Source organism: Plasmodium coatneyi, chromosome 12, assembly GCF_001680005.1.
Source record: "Plasmodium coatneyi strain Hackeri chromosome 12, complete sequence".
NCBI lineage: Eukaryota > Apicomplexa > Aconoidasida > Haemosporida > Plasmodiidae > Plasmodium > Plasmodium coatneyi.
In genome coordinates this window covers 1,051,598-1,075,088 of record NC_033567.1, presented here as the reverse complement: position 1 = coordinate 1,075,088, position 23,491 = coordinate 1,051,598, and the positions used below count along the sequence as shown (strand labels likewise).

The window sequence follows — 23,491 nt, the reverse complement described above, 5'->3', positions numbered from 1 at the left end:
GTACCGGCACAAAAAATAAATAGATCGCTCTGCACTTAAGGAGGACAGATTCTATCACATGCAGATAAAGCATGAATAGGGGGTATCAAATATACACACGTGTGATACGTATTTTTGGCCAGCTGCAGGAAGGAAACAAGGTAACATGCGGCGTCACCAATTTGGCCTTTTTTCCAAAATTCCTTCTTTGTCTTCTGCGAGCTTACGTTGGGTAAGGCACTAAGATATGCGCTTGCCCGTATGAAAAAGGTGAAAAAGTGAAACGGTGACAAAGCGCCGCGAGAACGCAAACTCGCCACGTTCTTCTCTGCGGAGCACGCTTCTTTTATCCTTCCCCCCCAAAAGGAGTACTTCACATAAAAATTAAAAAAAAAAAAATTATTCGCATGTAGAAGCTGACAGAAGGAGAGTAAAAATATTAAACATTAATTTGCTTGGAAAAAAGACTGTAAAAATGGACACACGCGCGTAAGTATTCATATATATATGTGCATACATGTGTGTACGGTGTATGCATTAGGAGATAAAAAAAAAAATGAACCATGCGGGGAGGCAAAATATTTTCCTCTTTAACGGGACATTTTTGCTAAACTTGTCAGCGTGTGCACGTGCTCACACGTTCTCTCAAATATAAAACGTATCGCTGTTAAGGGAATAATTTCATTTTAAACTTTTTCATAATACTATGTGTGGCAAAGGCGTATGTAGCGCATGTAGTATGTCCATTTTGGTATGTGCAAAATGCGGGTTAAAAGAAGAAAAAAAAAACTGCGGCAATTTTAACTCTACAATAATGTTGTTTTTTTTACTTGCAATTGTAGGTATACATGTACAGGTTTGCTCATTTTATTTTTCTGCTTTTTTTTTTTTTTTTTTTTTTTTTTCCAAGTAGCCACATCAGCCACATTTTGTATGAACTTAAAAATGAATTCCCATTTTAGTCCTGTGGCATCCAGCACATTAAGGGCCCATTCGCTAAAAAAAAAAATTGCGCTTTACTTCGAGATGCCCACATGCAGAAACCGTACACATTCCTGTGCATGCAGTTTATGCCCACAGGGAGGGACGCCGATGCGCGGCGTTGTGCAACGTTGCTCTTGCAATGTGAGAGGAATTAAAGAAAAGCGGACGGGATTAAATCGTTCATCTCGAATGCGGCGGGTAGGAAATAAGGTCAATATGGCAATGTTGCAATATGGCCAAATTTGCTTAAACAAGCCAAAATGACACAAGGGGAAATGCGAAAAAGCGAGCGAACGAAAGAACGGCAACGGCACCCAATATTTCAAAACAGCTGACACAACACCTTTAAAGGAGCACATTTGCACACATCCTAAGGTGCAGGATAGGCCAAATTAACAAACAAAATTTTATGCAAAGATATAAGGGCATAAATACGCTTCTGCATAACGCCATCGTTTAACAAACGAATAAAAGCAAGAAAAGAGGGGAACAAATAGTGTTTAAATATTTCTACTGTGCAGCCCCAATGGGGGGTAATTTAACAAAAAAAAAAAAACCCATTCTGTAGGCACCCCCCCAAAAGGAGACCCAAAAAAGAAGAAAATAATTTTGCGCTCATTACACACCTGCGATAATATCTGTTTGGCCGTTCGCCCAATTTTCCGCACCTCTGTATGTACAATTACGAGCAATGAACGGGCGTGATACACTCACGCGTTTGGACATATTCGTATTCCGCAACTTTTTCTATGTCGTAGCGGCGCATGGTGGTTGCCATCACGGGGATCAAATAATCACGGGATATTCCCTCCTTTTGTAAAAATAAATAAAAATTATTGTCTTTGTAGAATTCTGCAATAGGTGGAATACCATCGTAACCTCTGCAACGCTTTAGGGTTTCCATTTCTTCAGCATAGGATCCATTTTTTTCATATATTAGCTCGGTAACGTAGCTATCGTTCTTTTCGGGGTCTACTAAACGTCTCTTGTCAATGTTACTTATCCAAAAGCCATTGCTATTGTTATATTTATATTTTTCATATGTATTACTTCGGTTGAATAGTTTCTTCCCCAAATCTTTTTTATTTTTCAGTATGTTAAGGACATGACTTTCATAAATTTTCCCCATATGTAAGTTTTGAACCTGTGGATGATAGTTCCTCCTGTCAAATTTGTCTTCATATATAATGGCCGAACCGATATTGCTCCTAATTGCAGGGGAAATTTCCGATGGTACTTTGAATGTTCTATTTTGACTCTTTTCAATTTGTGGGTATTTTAAAATCAGACCGACTGATTCGTTACAGTCCTTCATAAAATTGAGCAGCTTATGATTTCGCCTATACGAATCTATGACATTGTCTCCGTTCGAATTGAATGGTAGCTTCGTAAATATAACGTTTGGAATTTTTATTTTTCCTTTTCTTATATCATCTAGCGAGTAGCTCCGTGGTTTCATACTTAAGGGTGAAGCTGAGGGGTCCTTTTTTTCTTCCGTGCTATAGCAAATTTTTTCACTTCCATGCTGTTTTTTTCGTTCTATTCCGTGCGGTTGAGTGTTACACGAAATTTGCTTTAGCTCAAAATTGTCATCATTCAATGCACTCAATTTTGTGCTAAACGTTCTTTTACCCCCCTGCATTTCTTCATCTGGATAATATACCATCATGCGTTCTTTCATATGACCATCCTCAGGTTGTAATTTGTCTTGACCCCGTTCCTCTTCAGGACAACCATTCGAATATGCTGAACATTCTGGGGTGGGTACTACGGTAGGATGGCTTATCCGATACATGTTTGTAGTTTTAGGGTCACCTGTAGGGCTAGACAAAGCATACCTTTTGCTAGAGCGGAGCGATTCACCATGTCCGTGCTTTTTACTATCATACAAATATTGTCCATCTTCCGAATTTTCATTAATGGGGAGGTAGATTGAAGAAGTTCCCACGGCAGCCAGATGATCTTTCTCAGTTAGGGAATCATTTGCCTGCTTATTTTTTATTTCATCATTTGTTCTATTTTTCGGAGTACCAAATTGGGTATTATTCTCCTCACCATTATTTTGACCGTTCGTCGAAATAACCGCCTCGTCGGTTTTTGCATAATTTGGTTCTGTCTTGCAGTTTACTGTTTCCCCTTCCTCATGGATGGGTATTTCTGTGCAACAAAATTTTGCTAATAGTGATGAAGCTAAATAGGAGGGAACTCCACTTTCGATGCGAGAAGCATTGCTATTTACCGACGAATGGTAACAATTTAAATGTTCACCGTTCAGGCGTGCACAGTTTTCGCTCTGTGATGTAATTACATCGCTCAAGTGAAGGATACTCGTTAGGCATGTATTCTCACTGACATGGTCATTTCTTTGAGGAAATAAATTTTCACTCCTCAAGTGAGAACCGTCACTTTTTTGTTCCTCACTGGAACATTGCAGCTCTCTTGTGTACATTTTCAAAATGCGTGGAAGGCTGTTCCCCCCCATGGAAAAATTACTGTTTATAGAAGCATCGTTATATGTGTTTACATCCAGGGTGGAATCGAAGTTCGCATTGGTGTGAAAATTCTTTTCCGTTGAGCTTTGTGTGCGTAACATGGTTCGCCTTTTTTGCGCCATCGGTACGTGTACCATTGTTCGTGTGTGCAACAAATAGTGAACAACGCGTGTAGAATAATGCTACGTAAATTAACAAAATGTAGAACTTCGAAAAGGGGAGTAAAAATGGCCAGTGCGCAGGGGAAAACTGCAAAAAGTAGACAAAATGGAAATATACATACAATGTGTTTAAAATAGGAGAACATTATTTGTTTTTCAATTCGTATTAGCAACTTGTCAATTCGTTCGATTTTGTGCAAAAATGTCTATAAGGGTAAATTGCTGAAAAAAAATACTTATTCTCAATTTTATTTACATATAATAGTAATAGCTAGCCAAAAAAAAAAAAAAAAAAAAAAAAAAAAAAATAGTGCCACATTTTTGCAAACCTTCATTTCATGTTCATAAAAGAAAAAAAATCTATGAATTATTTACATTGGCTGTTCATAATTTATTTTGAGAATTTTATTTCCACGGTGTAAATAGCCATTTTACCCATTTGGCTGTAAAAAAAAAAAAATATATATACCAACAAAACAGACAGATAAAAATAGCTTAAACGTTGTTGACCATAAGAAAAAAATATATTTCAGGAATATTTTACGGAAAGAATTCACCTCAATTTTTTTACAAGTTCTGTTTTACATTACCAAATAAATTAAATTACATTTCGTCCGATAAATGCATACTGTACGGTTGACCATTTTGACCTGTTTTTTCCCTGTTCTTTTGTGTTTGTGTCGGTCTACCTAGGTATGCATAATGCTTGCCACATAGCGAAAGAGCTTTTTCATTATTGCTCAACGCGACAACTACGGTCCTTGCCTTTTACGTAATTTATAATAGCGTTTTATGAACATAGGGTGTTAGTAGGGTATTAAAAAAAAAAAAAAGAAAAAAAACGTTGCAAAAATGTTACAGTAGATGATTAAATTGATGTTGAACTTTTCTCCTCCAACGGTTGGTACCTATGTGTGCCTCCTCAATATAATTTTATCCAGGTCTACAAATGATTTTGCGAAAGGGCGTCCCATGTGCGTGTTTTCGCCCTGAGTTTGAATCCACAAATTTGGAAAAACCGCCAACGTTTAATGTGTCATGTGTAATAACAGTGTGATCCACGCTTTTAAGTGATATGACGTAATATCTGTTATTTACCTATCCTCAATGCGAAATTGAGACAAATAACAGGAAAAAAAAAAAAAACTTTTTTACGTAATTTCAAATTATATGTTAATGTGAATAAAAAAAAATGTATGCAGAATGTGCTACCATTTTTCCATGGATCAATATATTTTTATATATGGGATAAAATTACGTGTTTTTTTCCCTGTTCATTTGGTGTATTTTTCCCCGCCCCCCGCCATTTTGTAGATCAAAAAGGAGCTACTAACCAAAGACATGCTGTTTGGCAGACAAATAAATGTACACCATATATTTCAATTTCACTGCGTACATATCATCATGTTAACAAATATAAACTTTGAAAAAACAAACAAGGCAAGCTAAACCGCATGGTTTGATATATCATCAGAGTATGTGCTTGCAAAGGTGAAATCATAATTTGCACAGTACGCTGAAAAGGAACAGTTTTCCGGCATGTTATCTGTTTGTAGATAAAATTTTTACATATGCAATTTGGCGCATTCTCAATGCAAATAAAAATAGGTCTCCCTCAATGTATATATCTGTACTGTGGTAAAGTAGGTAGATTTATACATTTAAAAGTAACGGTCAAATGAGTGGGATTACACTGGTACGACATATTTAACGGGAAGGAAAATTAACTCTTCGTTTAAGCAAACAAAGGAATTTCTCTGAAATGATGATGAAGATTTGTTTGTGTGACACGAAAAATACCTAAAATTGTGATTTGTTTATCATATAATGGTTCAATTTTTTAATTGTTTCAAATAAGGTATATAAGCCCAAGTTAAAATTTATTAAATGTATTTTAAAAGGCGCCAAAATGCATGACCTGATAAGCGCATAAACGTTCAAAGCAGTAAAAATGGTATATTTCGTTCACCTGTAGAAAAAAAAAATTCGCGTAACAATTTTGCGTAAGCTTTAAAACAGTAATGGGGAACGTGAAGGCGAAGGTCACGTGGTAGGCACAGAAGAATAAGTTATTTAAATTTTTTTTTTTTTTTTTTAAAGGGCAAAAGAAAGGCGTTAATTAATCTTGGCTTCAGTTAATAATTTGTTCACAACATAGTGGGTAAAAAAAAAAAAAAATATTAAAAACAAATTAAAAAAAAAAAAAAAAACAATTACAGTCATAGTCACAATTACGATTGCATTACATCATATTACATGGTTTGTAAATTTCGTTGAATATAGCAATGTTATGTTAACCCTTTTTATACAATTCTTTCCTTTCACCGTTCTTAAAAATGTTTGCTAAATAAATTATTTATTTATTTTTTCCCCATTTCTGATAGTTTTTAGTGTAACTTTTCTTTGTCATTGTTTTATTATTTTTCTTTTTACCGCTGTACAGGTATACCACGGCTTATCAAAATAGTACATTTCTTCTGTTTTGCCGCCCTTCGTTCGCTCTTTCTTTTTTTTTTTTTTTTTTTGTGTCATTCCATCGTACATATGTACTTATGCGCACAATATGCCTAGGCGTACATGTGAATACCCCTACGTACAACGTGAGTGCCATTTCGTACTTATGAAAACCAGTGCCCACCTGTGAATGTCCCTATGTATATAAATGCCCTTGCGTACATACTAAGCTACTCCGCGCTAATAACCACACGCAGTCACGCTCGTACGTACGTACAGGACTGTATAGACCCCCAGAACATTGTTGCAATTTGCGTAAGTAACAATGTCACAGTTTCGCGATACCTTTACGAAGGATAGTAAAAAGGAGCCATTATTAAGCTACGATGACTCTGCATTTATTTTCTTCGCGGGAACTGTCTTAATTTGTGTGTTAGTTCCATGTACATACATTTATATCAAATCCCTATTTAACAAAATTTTCAACAATGATAGTAATAATTTAAAAAAGTCCAAGCACAACAGTGTGTACCGGTCCTGTGCGTGTGCACTATGTAAGGAAAAGTCAGAGAAGAGAAATAAAAGCACCACACTATGGGAAAATTTGGGATATAGAAGAATAATTCAATTTTTCCTGTTGGTTGTATTCTGGGGATTGCTGTTCATCCTGGTGCAGCAGATGTTGAGTACGAAGCCTATGCAGACATTTGACCCATTCGAAATATTAGAAGTTCATGTAGGTGCAACAGTGGGAGAAATTAAAAAGGCGTATAGACTTAAATCATTGAAGTATCACCCAGATAAAAATCCGAATGATACATCTGCAGCAGCAAAATTTATTTTAATAACGAAAGCGTATCAAGCATTGACGGATGAAATTTCGAAGGAGAATTATGAAAAGTATGGAAATCCAGACGGACCTGGTATGATGAAGGTGGGAATTGGTCTACCCAAACTATTGATAGATGAAAAATATCAGTTGCTAATATTATCCATTTTTTTCTTAATATTCCTTGTGTTCATTCCGGCCACTTTTATTATATACTATCAAAGACAAAAACAGTATGGGCCCAATGGGGTCAAAGTTGAAACTTTGCAATATTTAACGTACACTATAAATGAAAATAGCAGAGCTAAGTCATATCCAGAGATGCTGGCAGCTACGGCAGAAAGTAGGGATATTGAATTTCGACAGAAGGATGATGAATATGTGAAGAAAATGATAGAGGAATTGGTCGAACCGAAAAAGAGAACGTTCAAAATGCCCGTGATAACGAAAAACTACTTCATAATATTAGCCCATATGCAAAGAAGGCACGATTTATTATCAGAAGAAATGAAAGAAGATTTGAAAAAAATTCTTCAATTTTCTCTACTCATAACACATAGTATGATAGAAATTAGCATTTTAAGGGATTGGTTTTTAACAGCACAGGCTGCCCTAACATTTAGGAGATGCCTCATCCAAGCCCTTGACATTAGAAGTTCAAGTTTGCTCCAAATTCCCCATTTTACTGAAAGTATAATTAAACACGTCCATAAGGGAAAATTAGCTGTGAAGGAGATCCTAGATTTTGTCCATCAAAATCATGAGTCCAGAAAGGGACTAAACGAAATGACCGATGAGGAAATTTTGGATGTCAAATCATTTTGCAATGTTGTTCCAGATATTAAGATGACTGCCAGAATACTGGTAGAAGATGAGGATCATATTGTGAAGGGGGACGTGGCTTCCATCTACATACATATTGATAGAATGAATTTACATGAAAAGGAAGCCGCTGGGTATATCCATGCGCCTTTCTTTCCTCAGCCTAAATTTGAGGAATGGTGGATTGTGGCTACCTACAAGGGAGACGATCGTATCTTAAAATATATACATGTAAAAAATTGTGAGAAAATAATTGAAGAAAAGTTACAATTTATGGTAGATAGGGTAGGCAATTTGTGTGTGTCCATTTACATCCTCAGTGACTGCTACTTTGGATGTGATAAGAAACTGGACTTGCCGTTTAGAGCCTACTCCCAAACAGAGATAAAGAGAGAAATTTTCGTGCATCCAGAAGACATCGAGTTGGACAATGAGCCAACCCTCTTCCAACAAATGATTGGGGATATTGGCAGGAGAGATGACAGCAGTGATGAAGAGGAAGCCCGCCCCAGTGGCGACCCGAATAGAAGAAACAGCGTCCAGCAAGGCAACACCGCCAACGCGGCGCCTAGAAACAGCCAGCACAACCAAACGAGCAATGCTGGAAATGCCAGTAACGCTAACAACAATAATACCAATCATAGCAATCATAGCAATAATACCAATAATACCAATAATAAGAGTAATAATAATGACGGTGCTGCTGGCGGAGGCGCGAAGCCCCCTCCATCCCAGAAAACCGCGTCCAGGGATCACGAGGATTACGTTCCGGACGATGACACGAACGACGAATCGGAGGATGACTAAGGGAACGTATAGCATTTGCGTGTGATGCGCGATGATCAATCATGTGCGGCGAAGAAAACCCATCCAATAGGACGATATAGTTACACAACATATGACAAGCGAGCCGGCTCGCACACCAAAAAAAAAAAAAAAACGAGTTTGCTTGACGCACCAGTTGTCTGACCAACAAATTTGCGTAATTAAAAAAAAAAAAAAAAAATTTTTTTTTAAAACAGCAAAGTATATATGTTCATTTAAATTATTCTCCTTTGAACAGAAGTAGTGTGTACCTCTCTATATGTGCATTTGTTGTGCGTAGCCGCTTTGCGTAGCTTTTATGTGCGCCCTCCATGGGCCCCGATATGTTAACCACCCGGGCGTGCCGATTATGTATACCCGCTATGCATTCCTGCTATGTGTATATTTTTTACGTTCAAACAGAAAAAACACATTTCATATAATTCTTTTTTTTTTTTTTTTTTCATTAGAAAAAATTAATATGATAAAAAATTAACTTTGTCTAATTAATGCTTTTAAATTTTAACATTTAGAGGTTTTCACCAAAATGAAAAATGAGATAAGCGCCCCCATTCTGTCAGTTGGGCAAAAATGGGCACCACTATCAGTGCAAATATGTACTGGGTTACGCACACATGTACGTACTATGTGTAGAGGGAAAGAGGACCATTTGGGACAAACTGTACAAATGGTTTGATGAATCAAACACGGATACTTCCACACAATGTGATATGACTAAAGGGGGCAAATGTTTACATAAAAGTGTAGCATTCAGCAGCTGAATAATTGGCCACTCGAATAAAGCGCAACTTCTTTTCTGTTACCTTTTTGGACGACAAAATGGAGTTCTTCCTAACCAAATGGGGAAGGAAATTCGTATTAAATTCAAATTTTATTTTTTTAAATATATATTTATTTGTGAATAAAAGGTGCCATCATAGACACGAACGTAACGTGTAAACGAATGGACAACATTCGGGTGGGGAAAAAAAAAAAAAAAAAACACGCAATTATGGTCGATTTTTACGCCAATTTACGCACAACATGATAAAAAAAAAATTAACACAACAGAAGCATAAAAAAGTGTACACACTACATCATTTTGGAACTACACAAATTTTAACAGTTCGCATAAAATTCGCATTTTTGCGAGGCTTCCCCCTTCCGCCAGAAGCGCTCACGATTTGGAATAACGTCGCCAGGCTAGCATGGGTGTAGAAGGAAAAATGCAATTAACTTTTCTCTAACAGCGTTCCGTTGATGGGAAAAAAAAAAAAAATTCCAGTAAACGCAACGGTATTGAGAAACATTAAACGGATGAAGCGACCCGAGGAAAGCGAAAAATTTCAGAATTGTGGTGAAATATCAATTTTAGGAAAACCCCATTTTGGGGAAAATCTTCCCACTTTGCGGAACTAGGCCAAGGCAACCCCAACGGCAGCAAGATATTCGCACACAAATGGTGCCGAAATTTTGTGGCAATTATTTCTAAAGACATGTCTACTTTGAACCACTCTGCTTTTTTAGCATGTTCAGTAAAGTGAAAAACGGAAAAATTGAAACATGCTGGTTGCTTAAATTTTCGCAAATATTTGCACCACATAAATGTATATATATTTTCTTTTTAACAATGTTGGAATGGTTCGCAAAAATGTCACATTTAAATGTCTAGGAAAAAAAAAAAAAAAAAAAAAAAGTGTGTACATTTCACAACAGACGCCCAACTTGTTTAAAATTTACGCTTTCACCATGTGGTTTAAAATTTTCATTTTAAAATTTCTATAACAGCACAAATCTACATTGTAAACGTGCATGGCGAATGCTTTTTTTTTTTTTTTGTTTTCCTTGCATCTTCGCGTTACTTCCTCTATCGATTAATTATACCATTGTGAAACGCGCAGTGTGAATTTTATGATTCCCTCCCCCCTTTTCACGCTGCTTTCTTTTTTGTCGTTTATTCTTTCTCCGTCTTATTTTTACAAATTTGAATAACCTTTTTAATCATATCAAGATGTGAAGAAAAAAAAAAAAAAAAAAAAAAAAAAAAGAATTTTGATTTTAATTATTTAACTTGTATTTTCACCAAACCGACATGGACACTGACAAGTCATTGTTTTTATTTTTACACAGATTTAATTTTCCTTCACGTGTAGGGAGCACGTTCATTTATCTCCCCCCCTTTATTGTTTCGTTTAAGTAGCTTTATATTTGTCTTTGTTGTAATTTTTGTCACAGTATATACCTCTGTCTTCACCACGTCCTTCGAAGCGTGCCTCTTAGCTGACACGGCTATCGATGGTGATTCCCCATTTTGTCTTTCATACTTTATGAGTCAACATTTTAGCCGCACACACAAATCTACTTTTTGTTGTATGGAAAAATTGCGCTCAGCATTTTCCCTTTAATTAATTCACCGTGCACAAGTATTTTTAAGAGCCGCTGATCAGCTAGAAAGTATTTGCAGTCAGTGCAGTCAGTGCAGTCAGTGCAGTCAGCGAGAATAGGAAAGAATTATTTGCCTTCTAGCAGGTGTAGTGATCGCCACAACGCCTCTTATCTCCGCCTACCCATCGGCCAAAATGAGCTCCCCCTTGTTTATGACACCCCACAACCTAATACCCTCCAGCAAGTACCACGAAATTAGAGCCCAAAATGAAGAAAAGGCAAAACTGAGCAACCGAGATGTATACGAGTACCGTAGCAGCAAGGTGGGTCCGATGTACGCCACCACCACGTTTAAGTCGCACCCACCAATCTACACAGAGAAGGTTACCTACAACCCGAATGTAGGTAGCCAAAGTACAGCGATTGCCAATTATGGTGCACATGGGGGAAATGCTCCAAAGGTTAACTGCATGAATTCATTCCCCTGTTTAAAGGGACACACAATGGGGTGCAATGAAATGAACAATGGAACCAAAAATGGGATTCATAACAGCGGCATATTTACCAATCCAACTGTTAGTGGTTACACAACGGGGTATAATGCTCCCCCAACAAACAAACGGATCATCAGAAAAGTGAGCAAAGTGCCGTGCCTGTTTAATACCAAACCGGTATTCATGCAAGACAGTTGCGAAAAGGTGTACAGTGACGTGGGTGGAGTTCCCATCCTATTTGATTCCCCCGTGCATGGCAGCAAAGGGTACGTGCAACTAAGTACGCACGACGAAATGCAACTCTACAACATTAATGAGAAGAAAAAAAACAAAGATCCAGAACTGATGGGAAAAATAAACCATGTGGAACCTTTTAAAAAGAGAGTAACAAAGGAAAAACTACCAGAACCGATTATAAAAAATAAAATTAATGAACTGATAAAAGAAAAGGATGAACAAATAAAGGAATTGGAAAATGAGATCCAAAATGAGAAGAGAAAAAGCGAAATGATCAGACCGGACGGTGAACAAAACGACAGGGAGTACTCCAATGTAGAAAATAGAAAGCTGAAGGAAAAATTGTTGGACCAAAAAATCAAATATGAAGAAACGCTCAAACATTTGAAAAGGGTAGAAATTGAGAGAAGGTCCCTAAAGTCAAGTTTAAACGTCCGAGATAAAGTCCTGAACAAACTGGAAAATGAAATCGGCTCTGTGGACAACGAAAACGATTTCCTGCTTCGCTTGAAGGAGAACACAAGTCTGAGTGATGTGCATAATCTTTTCAAATTTTTGCAAGGCAGAGGTAAGGAAGTAGAGGAGGATAAGTACCAAAAATGTGCAGGGAAAAATAACCAAAAGGGACTAAACAAAGCGAACGAAAGGAGGAACAACATAGTTGATCCATATGAGAGAAACGACACTTATGGTGTGAAGGAAGCAGAAGAGGGAAAACATAAGGAGGATGAATTCAGCTGGTACAAGACGAAGAGCACGTGTGAGGAGGGTCTCCTTACATTGGAAGAAGATGACTCAAAGGAGAATAGAAATTCATACAAAAAGGGGAAAAAGGTGTCCAAATTTTCCCAACCCAGTTTCGACAACAACGATATGTATACGCTCAAGTCAACAATCGTGGAGTTGGAAAAGGAAGTGTACGAACTGAAGGAAGAAAATAAAAATGTGAACTTTAAATATGAAAATACGTTTCAAGCTTTAAGCGAATTGAGGAAGGACACCCTGGAGTACATGGAATCCATCGTTTCACGTGACATGCGCATAGCATATATGGAAAGTATGCTACAGAAAAGCGAAAAGGATCTAACCAAATTGAAAGAACTCCTAAGAAAACAGCAACTCCTTTACACAGAAAAGGTAGACAAATGCACGTCCGAAATAGGCATATTGGAAAAGCAATCCTCTCACCTACAATCCATGATACAAGAAAAAGATTCAGAAATAGTTTTGTTGAAAAATGAAATAATACGCAATGAAATTTTGGTCAAACAATATGAGGAAAGAAATAAAGAACTGCAAAACGAACTTCGACTCATGTGCAACAATCTAGAAAACGTAATTGACGCATCGAACAAGAAAGACCTGTTCATGGTTGAACTGGAAAAACAAATCAGAGAAAATGAAGTTCACAGACAAAATGCCTACCTGATGGAAGTGGCCAAAAATAGAAAAGTCCATGCAAATATGAAATTCAAGGAAATGATGTATGATAAATCGGCTAAACACCAGGTGGATGAACTACACAGCTTGAAGAAGGAACTCTACTTGAATAAAATACAAATGCAGAAAGCCAGGGATGCATTCGAAGTCCTTAAGAAGGTACCCAAGGCAGAATCTTTATCTAGAAGCAAGCAAGACTTCAGCCAAGATAACGACTCCAGCACTGTTCACAATTTTTCTGAGGATAAAAATGATCGGGACGGAGGAAACACCACCTTCGAGGCCAAGGTGTCCTCTGAGGCCAGGCTAGCCTACAAGGCGAAGCACTCCGTGGGTAAGAAGAAGAAGCGGGTCCCCAAGTCAAGCCCATCAGCGAGCATATCCACCAGCACCCAGGAGAACGCGCAGACAACTGCCCAGGGGGCCATTCAAGAAGTAGTATAAGGTGGAATTTTGCGGCGGGGGCGTACACCCACTTGATTAGTACGACGTGGCCACGTACCAGGCGAATTCCACCTCAGTTGACAAAAAAAAGAGTACACGTTCGCTAACGGTTTGACGAACGTGCAGGGTGTCCCCCGTTGGACACGCGACGGATTCTTTATCGGCACACATGTAGGGGAATACACACATCTGCATGAATGCGCGTCTGTGAACAAGTGTATATGAACACACACTGGTATAATCTGCGCGTCGCTAACACATGCCGCTGATCTATAAGGATGACGAATTAACTATTTTGTCTATACCCATTTATCATGTCGGCGTGTGCACACGCGCTTACTAATGTACATACGTAAGAATACACACAAACACACATATATATGATATATTTATATATATGTATATATTTATATATTTTTCTGTCCACCCACCCTCGCGCGTGCACCTGCATGTGGGACATCCCAAACGTAAATTTGTGTGCACACCTTCCGCACTCCATTAAGGTTTTCTCCTTTTTTGCCATCCATCTTTCCTGGTAACACGTGTTGCTACATGCAGATGGCGCTTCTAATTCCAGAAGGGGACGTTCTTATCAGGGACGCACCTCCACTCCTCCTCCAAAATCAACTTTGCCTTTTTCTTCAACCACCGAGGTTTCCAGTCCTGACTTAGCCACAGCCACTTCCCAGACTTGCCCCTTTTCATCATTGGCCGTCCACCTTTAATTGCCCTTGTGTGGGGAAACCGAACCACCTTGAAAATTTTGTCGGTAAAGAGCAATTGCAGATCGCTCAAAAATTTAATGACGCTCGGATTGTATGCCCCCAGATAGAGAATTAAATTTTCAATCAGGACCTTCGACTTAGATGTGTCCACATTATTTAGGGGAAATGTTAATGTGTATGATTGTAGCGCGTGGTGGAAGGCATCATCGTACTGTTCCTTTTGCAAATATTTTACGGCCAGTATTCTGCACACGCGGCTGAGGTATCTCGTCGTCGCACTGTTTTTCGTGCATTTTTTAAATATACCATTTTGTATTTCTGCTTTTTCGCCTGAATAGGGAATTTCCCCAGAGGTTACCATTATTCCTGATGGACCTTCCTCTTCCGTTTCGTTTGATAAAAATTCGTCCACTTTGTTAAGACACCTCAAATGAATATTTTTAAAATCGTCGAAAGTGATGATCGGTTCGTTGAAATGAATCGACTGGATAAGATGCGCATGTATAGAAGAGTCTGTGTCTGCTGCTTCCAAATCTTTCTTTAGGTCCAACAATTTTTCGATTGCCAATTTTTCCTCATCGAAAAGAAGGAGAAACGCTTTGGCCATTAACTTGCTGTAGCGCTCATTTATGTCCAAGTAGGAACTATGGTTGGCAATTATTTCATTCAAGAGAAGCTTGATAAGAGGAGTATTTTTTTTTTCCCCATTAAGTAAAAGCTCCAGTTTTTTAAAAAGGACGTAGGTGGTGCACTGATATTTTAGCAATAAACCGTTCAGCGTATCTTTTGGGAACAGTTTTTCTTTCATTTCTATTTCGAAGTTATTTTTGTCCTTTTGGTGAGGGATCATATTTATATGGTCTTCCCCATGAGTTGTTCCTATGGATGGGCATATCCCATGAAGAAATTCTTCCCTCTCGAATAATTCATTATAGCCGCTAGTGGGAAGCTCCTCCTCCCTGGCCAGAAAATCGACCATATTGTCTACCTCTCTAATGGAGTTAAAGTAAGTGCCACACCTTCTTAGTAGTCTGTCTACATTTGTTTGCTCATTTAATTCATTTCCTATCAGTTCATCTATTAGCTTATTTTTATGCCTTAACTGAATTGTGGGTACCGACTTAATGTGGAATTTACGAACGAGGAAATTATTCCTACTCACGTTTAGCTTGTATAGAGGCAATTTTTCATCTTCCCTGATTTGTATGAAGTCATTATTTAGGGATGCCAATTTATCCAAATGGGTGAAACATCTATTTGAGTAATGGGCATATCCATATAGAAGAAATGTTTTCCTCTTTTTTATTATAGCGTCATAATTTTGGTCGTTTATTTCTTTGCATTCGAGAAGTTTGCTATTTGCACTGTTTAGCTTAACAGAGGAAATGGTGAATTGACACTTCCGCAGGGGTATGAATGGCGTCCTGTGGTGTCTGCTATTTGTCTTCCCGGCATACATGCACGGGGGCAGGAGTGCCACGCGCATCTTTCTGCGCGTTCACGGTGAGATTTCTTCGCCCTGCGGGTAATCAATTTGCACACTTAGAATGATGCATCTGCTCGTTTGGCGATATTATCTGGGGGTGGTACTACCATCTTTCTGGTGTTATTCAATTTGGGATTTTGCCCCCTTTTTTTTTGCCACTCTAGGGGAAGTATATACCAATCGAGGCGCTGCGTTTTCGTTGTAACCTTCGCAGGAAAAGTGAGTAGCCGCCTCGTCACTCATCCGTTTATATGCATACGATATACAGGAGCATACGCCCATGTTTGTGCTTGCACTTTGTGGGTCGCCTTTACGTTCGCGTCGGAGGTTCTACTTCGTTACGGATATGGTCATTTTCTCCTCCATCTTTTTAATCAGCTGGTGTGCATAAAAATTGCCAAGGGGGAGAAAGAAGTATCTATTTTGAATGCTACACTGCGCGGCCGGACGTAGTTTTTTTTTTTTTTAAATGCAGGTAGGGCAGTAGAGGGTTCTCTTCCCAGTTGATATGGTAGAAAATTGTACCAAAAAAGAATGGCGCACAAGGAATTTCCTCTTTTTTTTTTTTTTTTTTTTTTCCATTTATTTTTCCCCCGCTCCGCACAAACTTACCACATCCAGGTGATGGCTTATGTTCAAAATAGTATCGTCCCGTATACTGTCGTCATAAAAGGTGTTTTGCTGTTCCCGTCGGATGGCCAATTTTAAATTGTGCAATTCTGGTAAAGGCGGTTAGCCCGCACATGGTGTGCGTGCATGTGTGTAGGTGAGAGAGGCAGTAAAAATGAGAAAGAGCGCCTTGCATTTGTTGCAACGATAGGCTTTTTCCAAATTCCGCTCTCCCAGTTGACCCATCTACGGACTCATAAAGTTTTGTGCTCCTGTCCAAATGATTACCTTTTACGACGGAAGTTTGGAACTCGTAAAAGTGTCTATCCTTTTCGTTAAACTTTTCAAGAAGCCTTAAAAAGAAAAAAAAAAAGTGAAGCATTGTTCATGACACCATTGCATAGTGTGTGTACGCAGGCAAAGATGTTGGGCAGGTTAACTACCGCTTTTGTGTAGGCTGAATTGTGCACTTTTTACCTGCCTATGTTGTTTTTATATTTATTCTTGATCAACTGTATGATATTTTTTTTCTTCCCGAGTTCGGATTCGATCTCCATCTTTTCGCTATGCGCTAGCTGGAAGACGAAAAAAGTAGGGGAGTTACAAAAGGGGCAAAGTCACGAACAGGCAGTTATAAAAAAGTCCAATTCAGGGGAACCATTATAGACGCAACCAATCAACCACGTGGACGGCACTTCGCATTTACATTCGCATGTGCATTCACATGGTCGGGAAGTGTCTCACCTCAAGGGTATTTCTAAGGTGCATATTTTCGGCCACCAAAAAGTGCGAGTGTTGCAGTTCCTTGTTTCGGCTTTTTATCATTTGTCGATACGTTTTGGATAAGTCCGTCAGGTCCTTCAAGTGTGTATATTTTTTAAGTGCGGTGTTGGAGGTTCTAAAGGGTTCACATTGAGCGAATAAGAACACACATGGTGGGATGCAGAACCATTCGATCGTCTCCCCCCGCTATAGTCACAATTATTACCACTATTTTTTCGTTAAGTTTTATTATTTCCTCCTCCAATGATTCGTTTTCTTTCCCCATTTTGCTTAGTCGATCTTCCAGGTTTTCTTTTTCCCCTAGTATTTCCGCCACCTCTTTTTCCTTTTCGATGTAGGCCCCTTCGAGATTCTACTTAAGGGTTGGATAATAGGCGCAGTGTAAGAGGATGCATTCAATTATCTGCACCGCACATGTCCGATGCGATGTGCGTTATTCCCCCCTTTTTTCGAACCTGTAACTTTTTCCGAAGGGCCTGTGACTCCTTTTTCAGGACCGCCTTTTCGTGGTTGGATTTGTTCTTTCAGCGTTCGTGCGAAATTGGGTATAGGAAAAATGTATATCAAGAGGTAAGTGCATTTGTCCTTAATGTGCACTTTTTTGGAAAGGACAATATTCTACGTGCAGCTTCTAAACATGGGGGGGTACTCACTATGGTACATATAGAATGACACAAGCATATACCATCCGTTCCCCTTTGCAGAATCGCTTACCAAGAGGTTTTTATATTTCTCCTCCAAAATTAAGTACTCCATTTTTGCGCACCTGCTACTGATACGCGTCTCACGGCGGATGCGCTTGCATATCTACAAAGGGGATTCACTGAAAGGTGGATTGAAAATTGGCTAGACATTCTTGTTGACGTGTCGTTCATTATGTGGAAGCTTCTGTTCGATTTGATCACTACATAAGTGGTTACATGTTCGTGCCACTTGGTTGGGGAAAATTACTGCCATGTGTACATATGCCAGTACATAGGTGTTTGAGTTTTCAAGCTAATCAATTTTATTTTTTTACGTTAAGTCTGTTAATGGAGAAACGGGGAAGACATAAAATGGGGGACCTTTTGTCAATTTTTCATTTTTTTTATTTTGTCTTTTGAGTGATCTCCTGTTCATGTTTTTTTTCTTCTCTCATTTTCACACTTTCCATGTGATTTATGAGGAATTTTTACTTGACTTCCCAAGTGGATTTCCCGTGTAGGTCCCCCCGCTGTTGGGCCAAGCATATATACATACACACACACACGGGTGGAACATACAAAGGGGTGTAAATTGCACTCTCCCGTGAGAAAGAAAAAAAAAATTACCTACAGAAAGTTGGACTTTTGAAAAATGCGCAAATGTGTAGTGCGTGTAAAAAAGCACCGTTCGCAAATACATGCACGCTGCGTATTTGACAGAAGGACGTTTTGAAGGTTGACCAACCGGGGAATAACACAAAAAATATGCTTCCTTGTTGGGCTCGAATTTTCCTCCTTTGGAAAAAAAAAAAAAAAAAAAGGGAAAGTATGTTTAAAGGATTCCTTATCATGTGTCACCTTCGCTCGCGAGATTAGGACCATTCGCAAAATCGTCAGCAAATTGTTTAACATTCGGAGGTCCCAGCCCACCGGGGAAATACATCAAAAATAGGGAAACTCTCCAGGGGAGGGACAGATTTCACAACAGCTTCACTTCCTCCCGCGGTGGAAATGGTGAACGGGGGAAAGTTGGAAATCAGGAACGGACCAAAAAAAAAAAAAAAATATATATAAATAACATAATAAAATATAATAAGCTGAAGTAGCGCAACGGGCGAGGCACGCCCAGACGGAGAACGCGTACCGCCTGAACCAATTAAACCGCTTGATGAAGAAGAAGCCCCGTTTTCAAAATGCACATCGAGGAGATCATCCTGGATGGCTTCAAGAGCTATCCAACCAAAACGGTGATCGGGCCGTTCCATCCGCAGTTCAACGCCATAACGGGGCTAAACGGAAGCGGGAAGTCAAACGTCCTAGACGCAATCTGCTTCGTCATGGGCATAAACAATTTAAACCTGATTCGGGTGAATAGACTGGACGAGCTGATCTACAAGCAAGGACAGGCGGGAATCACCAAAGGAAGCGTAACGATAAAATTTAACAATGAGCAGAAGCCAAGTCCTCTACAAGAACCGTACAGAGATATGAAGAATATTACCATAACGAGACAAATCGTTTTAGGAGGACGAAATAGGTACCTGCTAAATAGCCACAACGCCAAGCCAAAGGATATTAGCGACTTCTTCCAGTCACTCAAATTAAATATTAACAATCCGCATTTTCTAATCATGCAAGGGAAGATAACAAAAGTGATAAATATGAAGCCGGTGGAGTTGCTCGGCCTGATTGAAGAATCCAGTGGGACAAAACTGTACGAGGTGAAAAGAACAAACGCAATCAAATTAATGGGAAAAAAAGATCAGAAGCTGGAGGAAATTAATAAAGTACTAGTGGACGAAATTGAACCCACCCTCGTAAAATTGAAGAAGGAAAAGGAAGAATACAACAAATTCATTAGCAATAATGAAGAAATTGAAAAATTTGAAAAAATCGAAATTGCATACAAATATTATGTAGCCAAAAATATGATGGAGAAAAGTAAAGAAAAAATTGAAGACGCAATGGATGAAAAGAAAGTCCTCGAAAAAGACATCAAAGATATAGACAAAGAAATGGAAATTTATAAAAAAGAAAAGGAGAAATTAGCTAGCCAGACATATGTTGCCAGCGAACCTATGAAGATACTCATTTCGGAGAAGGAACAGGTGGAAAAGAAAATCTCCCATCTCAAGTCGGAAGCAAAGATAGAAGGAAAAGAAAAAGAAAAGGAAAAAAAAAAAAAAGAAGAAATTAAAAAAGAAATAAAACGTATTGAAAAGAAATTAAATGATTATGAAAAAAATGACGAAAAAAATAATAAAAATTTAAAGTCTTACGAAGATCTGAAAAGAAAAATAGAACTCCTACGGGAAGAACTTAGTGAAAAGCAGACCACCATTAACTGCCTCCTAAGTGGGGGAATCAACAACAGCGAGTATACAGGCTCCTTCAGAGAGCAGCTGAAAAATAATAAAACGAATCTGAGCCAAATAGAGACGCAGATAAATAACTTGCTGCAAAATAGCAAACATCTCGAGAAGGAAATCATGGCTTTAAAGGACCAGAGGAAAAAATTCGAAAAGGAGTTCAGCGAAATGAACAAGGAAAAAGAAACGGAGGAAAAGAAGAAAATCGCCTGTGAGGAAGAATTACAAAAATTAAACAGTGAACATAATAACTTCCACGATTTGGACCAACTGCAGGAAGATAAAAAGGTCCTGACAAACGAAATAGAAAAACTGCAGCAGGAGTTACAAGTGCTGAAAAATTTAATCAACCATGTGAAAATCGATTTCAAGATACCTGGCAATGTCAACCCAGCAGATGTCCTTGGACAGATATATGAACTGATAAAAATTAAAAAAGAGTACAGACAAACGGCCTTGGCCATTCACCTTATCCTTGGGGGAAAATTATCCTACATTCTTGTCCAGAACAAAGAGTGCAGTAAAAGCCTATTCGAATATAATAATTTTGCCAAGGGAAGCAGGAGAGTAACCCTGCTGCCTTTAAAAGACTGCGTCGTGTCACGAGATATGAACGAAAAGATTGTAGAAGAATGCCGAAAATATGTCGGGGTAGATTCAAAAGATAAGAAGGACGTTATCTACTTTTTAGACATCATGGAATATAACAACAAGTTGGAAAAACTGATCAGGTACCTTTTTAACGGAACTATTATATGCTCCAACGTTGATTACTGTAAGAAAATTACATACAATCCAAATAAGAAGATGTCCTTCCCGACCATCACCCTGGAGGGAGATAAGTTCGACACGTCGGGAAGCATGTCCGGGGGATCGAACAAAAATATCAACCTCTTCTTACTTCACTATGAAAAATATGAAAATAAGAAAAAAGAGTTTATGGAGAAGGACCAAAAGTTGAAGGAAATAACAGCCAAGTTGGACATGCTCCAAAAAGCGGAGGAAAAAAAAAAAAAATTGTGTAAAGATTTACAAATTTATGCCAACAATTTAAGCAACATAGAAAACAGAATACAAACGAGCAAGTACGGAAACATATGCCAAAAAATTGAGCAATCGAAAGACGAAATAGAGAAAGGGCGAAAAGAACTCACCGAGTTGTATGCCAAGCAGAAGAAACTCACTGAGGTCATACACAAAATTGAAAAAGACATCACAGAATATGAAAACAATAAAGACAAAAAAGAGGAGGACCTAAAGGAATCAGTCAGAAAATTAAAAAATAAAATAAAACTCCTCGAAAATGAAGAACACAAAAAGAAAGAAGAAGTGGATGGAGTACTCCTCCAAATAGAGAATTACAAAAAACAAATGGAAAAAGAAAGCAACGATTTGGTCACCGCTGATGAGACCATAAATCAAATTGATAAAAAAATTGAAGAAATTGAAAATAACATAAATGCTGCATTGGAGGAGCTGAAAAATCTTGATAATAAAATTTTAGAACTCCAGGCCAGCTTCACTTGCTATGAAAATGAAATAAAAGACGTAATAAAAAAGATGGAAGATTTGGAAAAAAAAAAAAGCAAACACATGCTTGATTTGAAAAAGCTAGATAACACATTAATTGACTTACAGAAGGATTCCCAAACGGCCAGCGAAACTGTCAAGTATCTTAACAAGACACACGTTTGGATCGAATCTTACGAACCACTGTTCAATAAGAAATGCACTCCATACGATTTTGAAAATTTTAGACATGATGTCATACAGAAAAAAATACAAGCCCTCCAAAATGAACAAAATAAATTGTCCATAAACATCAACAGGAAGGCTGTCCAAATGTATGAGCAGGTGCAGGTGGATTACAAGGATCTCATCACGAAGAAGTCCCAGGTAGAAGAGGACAAGAAGAAGATACAAGAAGTTATAGCAGATCTGGACGTGAAAAAAAGTGAAAGTTTACTTGCTATGTATGAGCAAATTAATGAGTACTTCCAGGCTATCTTTTCAACGCTGCTCAATAATGCACAGGCTAAGTTGAGTGTCGTCGATGGGGACCTCTCCAACGGGATTGAGATGAAGGTACGATGTGAGCGGGTTTTCCCCCCCATTTGCATTGTCCCACCGGCTACTTCATAGTTATGAACTTTTTTGTGTGCGTACAACACGGTTTGATGATAACATCACAGAATTCTTCTTCTTCCTCATGGAGTGCACACGCGAAGTGTCGCATGTGTCTCTTCATAATGAATGCGGCTTGTCCTTTATCCTTCCTTGCTTTACTTTTCTTATCTCCCCTCTTCAGATCGCCTTCAACAACAACTGGAAGGAGTCCCTAACCGAATTGAGCGGCGGCCAGAGGAGTCTCCTGGCGCTCTCCTTAATTTTGGCGCTGCTCAAAGTGAGAACCGTGCCTATGTACATTCTGGACGAAATCGACGCGGCTCTGGATCTAAACCACACGCAGAACATCGGAGATATGATAAGGACACAATTTCCCAACTCCCAGTTTATTATTGTCTCTTTAAAAGAGGGCATGTTTTCCCACGCGGATGTTCTGTTCAAAATGAGATTTATCGATGGCATTTCGACCGTCAACCGACACTCGCTTGATATTAGACAGAGTAAAAATAACAAGGAGGTGACCGAAGTGAAGCGACGAAGGGTTACTATTCACGAGAGGGATCCGGACGATGACTAACGGTTCTTCGACGTGGGGCACTCTGCATATCGGCGTGCCTATCGGTGTGATAACAAAATACACATATGCCCATGCGTGTGTATGCGCATTTTTCCCATAAATTACAGATGCATATAATATCAGTTCTGTTATAAATGTAATTCTCTCATGGTGGCTGCGTAAAGATTCGTTTTTCATGTTTTTCTTTTTCTAACTTCCTTTAGCTTCTTTTCCTATTTTCTTACATTCTACATTAAATATTTTGCATGTGTATGTTCATAGAAATGTATATTTCCGCCCGCATTTTATGACTATTTTATGATTATGGTGATAACAAACTAAGGAACTGTAAATTATTATAATTCTCGGGACACTATATACGTTGATAACTTATATTCCTATGTTGAGCTCTTCCATTATTCCTTCCTCTTCTGGTGGTAGATGTTGACCCACCATATACAGTAGAATCATCTACAGTTGAAGCTACTGTTGAAGCTTCCTCCGCTGTTGAATAATATGTTCCATATTCTGTAGAAGAATCCCCCGAGTATGTGTTTAAGTCTTGTCGGAAGGACCTCCTTTTTCTTCTGCTTCTAGGAGGGGTGTTACGTATTCCAGAAAATAAAGA

General features: G+C 38.5%; 5 protein-coding genes across 5 annotated transcripts; 3 read left to right on the top strand and 2 right to left on the bottom strand.

The window, feature by feature from the left end:
* Positions 1-1,645: 1,645 nt before the first annotated feature.
* On the bottom strand, positions 1,646-3,556 carry PCOAH_00039100 (Uncharacterized protein; the record flags this gene model as incomplete). The annotated part of the gene is made up of 1 exon (XM_020060701.1): positions 1,646-3,556. The coding sequence occupies one exon, from the start codon at positions 3,554-3,556 to the stop codon at positions 1,646-1,648; it is 1,911 nt and encodes a 636-aa protein (XP_019916109.1).
* A 2,839-nt stretch (positions 3,557-6,395) lies between these two features.
* Positions 6,396-8,528, top strand: PCOAH_00039090 (DNAJ-like Sec63-like protein; the record flags this gene model as incomplete). The annotated part of the gene is made up of 1 exon (XM_020060700.1): positions 6,396-8,528. The coding sequence occupies one exon, from the start codon at positions 6,396-6,398 to the stop codon at positions 8,526-8,528; it is 2,133 nt and encodes a 710-aa protein (XP_019917041.1).
* A 2,576-nt stretch (positions 8,529-11,104) lies between these two features.
* On the top strand, positions 11,105-13,525 carry PCOAH_00039080 (Uncharacterized protein; the record flags this gene model as incomplete). Its single annotated transcript, XM_020060699.1, has 1 exon — positions 11,105-13,525. The coding sequence occupies one exon, from the start codon at positions 11,105-11,107 to the stop codon at positions 13,523-13,525; it is 2,421 nt and encodes an 806-aa protein (XP_019916751.1).
* A 567-nt stretch (positions 13,526-14,092) lies between these two features.
* On the bottom strand, positions 14,093-17,884 carry PCOAH_00039070 (Uncharacterized protein; the record flags this gene model as incomplete). The annotated part of the gene is made up of 8 exons (XM_020060698.1): positions 14,093-15,622; positions 16,349-16,455; positions 16,634-16,698; positions 16,823-16,920; positions 17,090-17,203; positions 17,334-17,480; positions 17,584-17,649; positions 17,843-17,884. The coding sequence occupies 8 exons, from the start codon at positions 17,882-17,884 to the stop codon at positions 14,093-14,095; spliced, it is 2,169 nt and encodes a 722-aa protein (XP_019916143.1).
* A 1,120-nt stretch (positions 17,885-19,004) lies between these two features.
* PCOAH_00039060 (Structural maintenance of chromosomes protein) lies at positions 19,005-22,884 on the top strand (the record flags this gene model as incomplete). The annotated part of the gene is made up of 2 exons (XM_020060697.1): positions 19,005-22,265; positions 22,489-22,884. The coding sequence occupies 2 exons, from the start codon at positions 19,005-19,007 to the stop codon at positions 22,882-22,884; spliced, it is 3,657 nt and encodes a 1,218-aa protein (XP_019916898.1).
* Between the last annotated feature and the right edge of the window lie 607 nt (positions 22,885-23,491).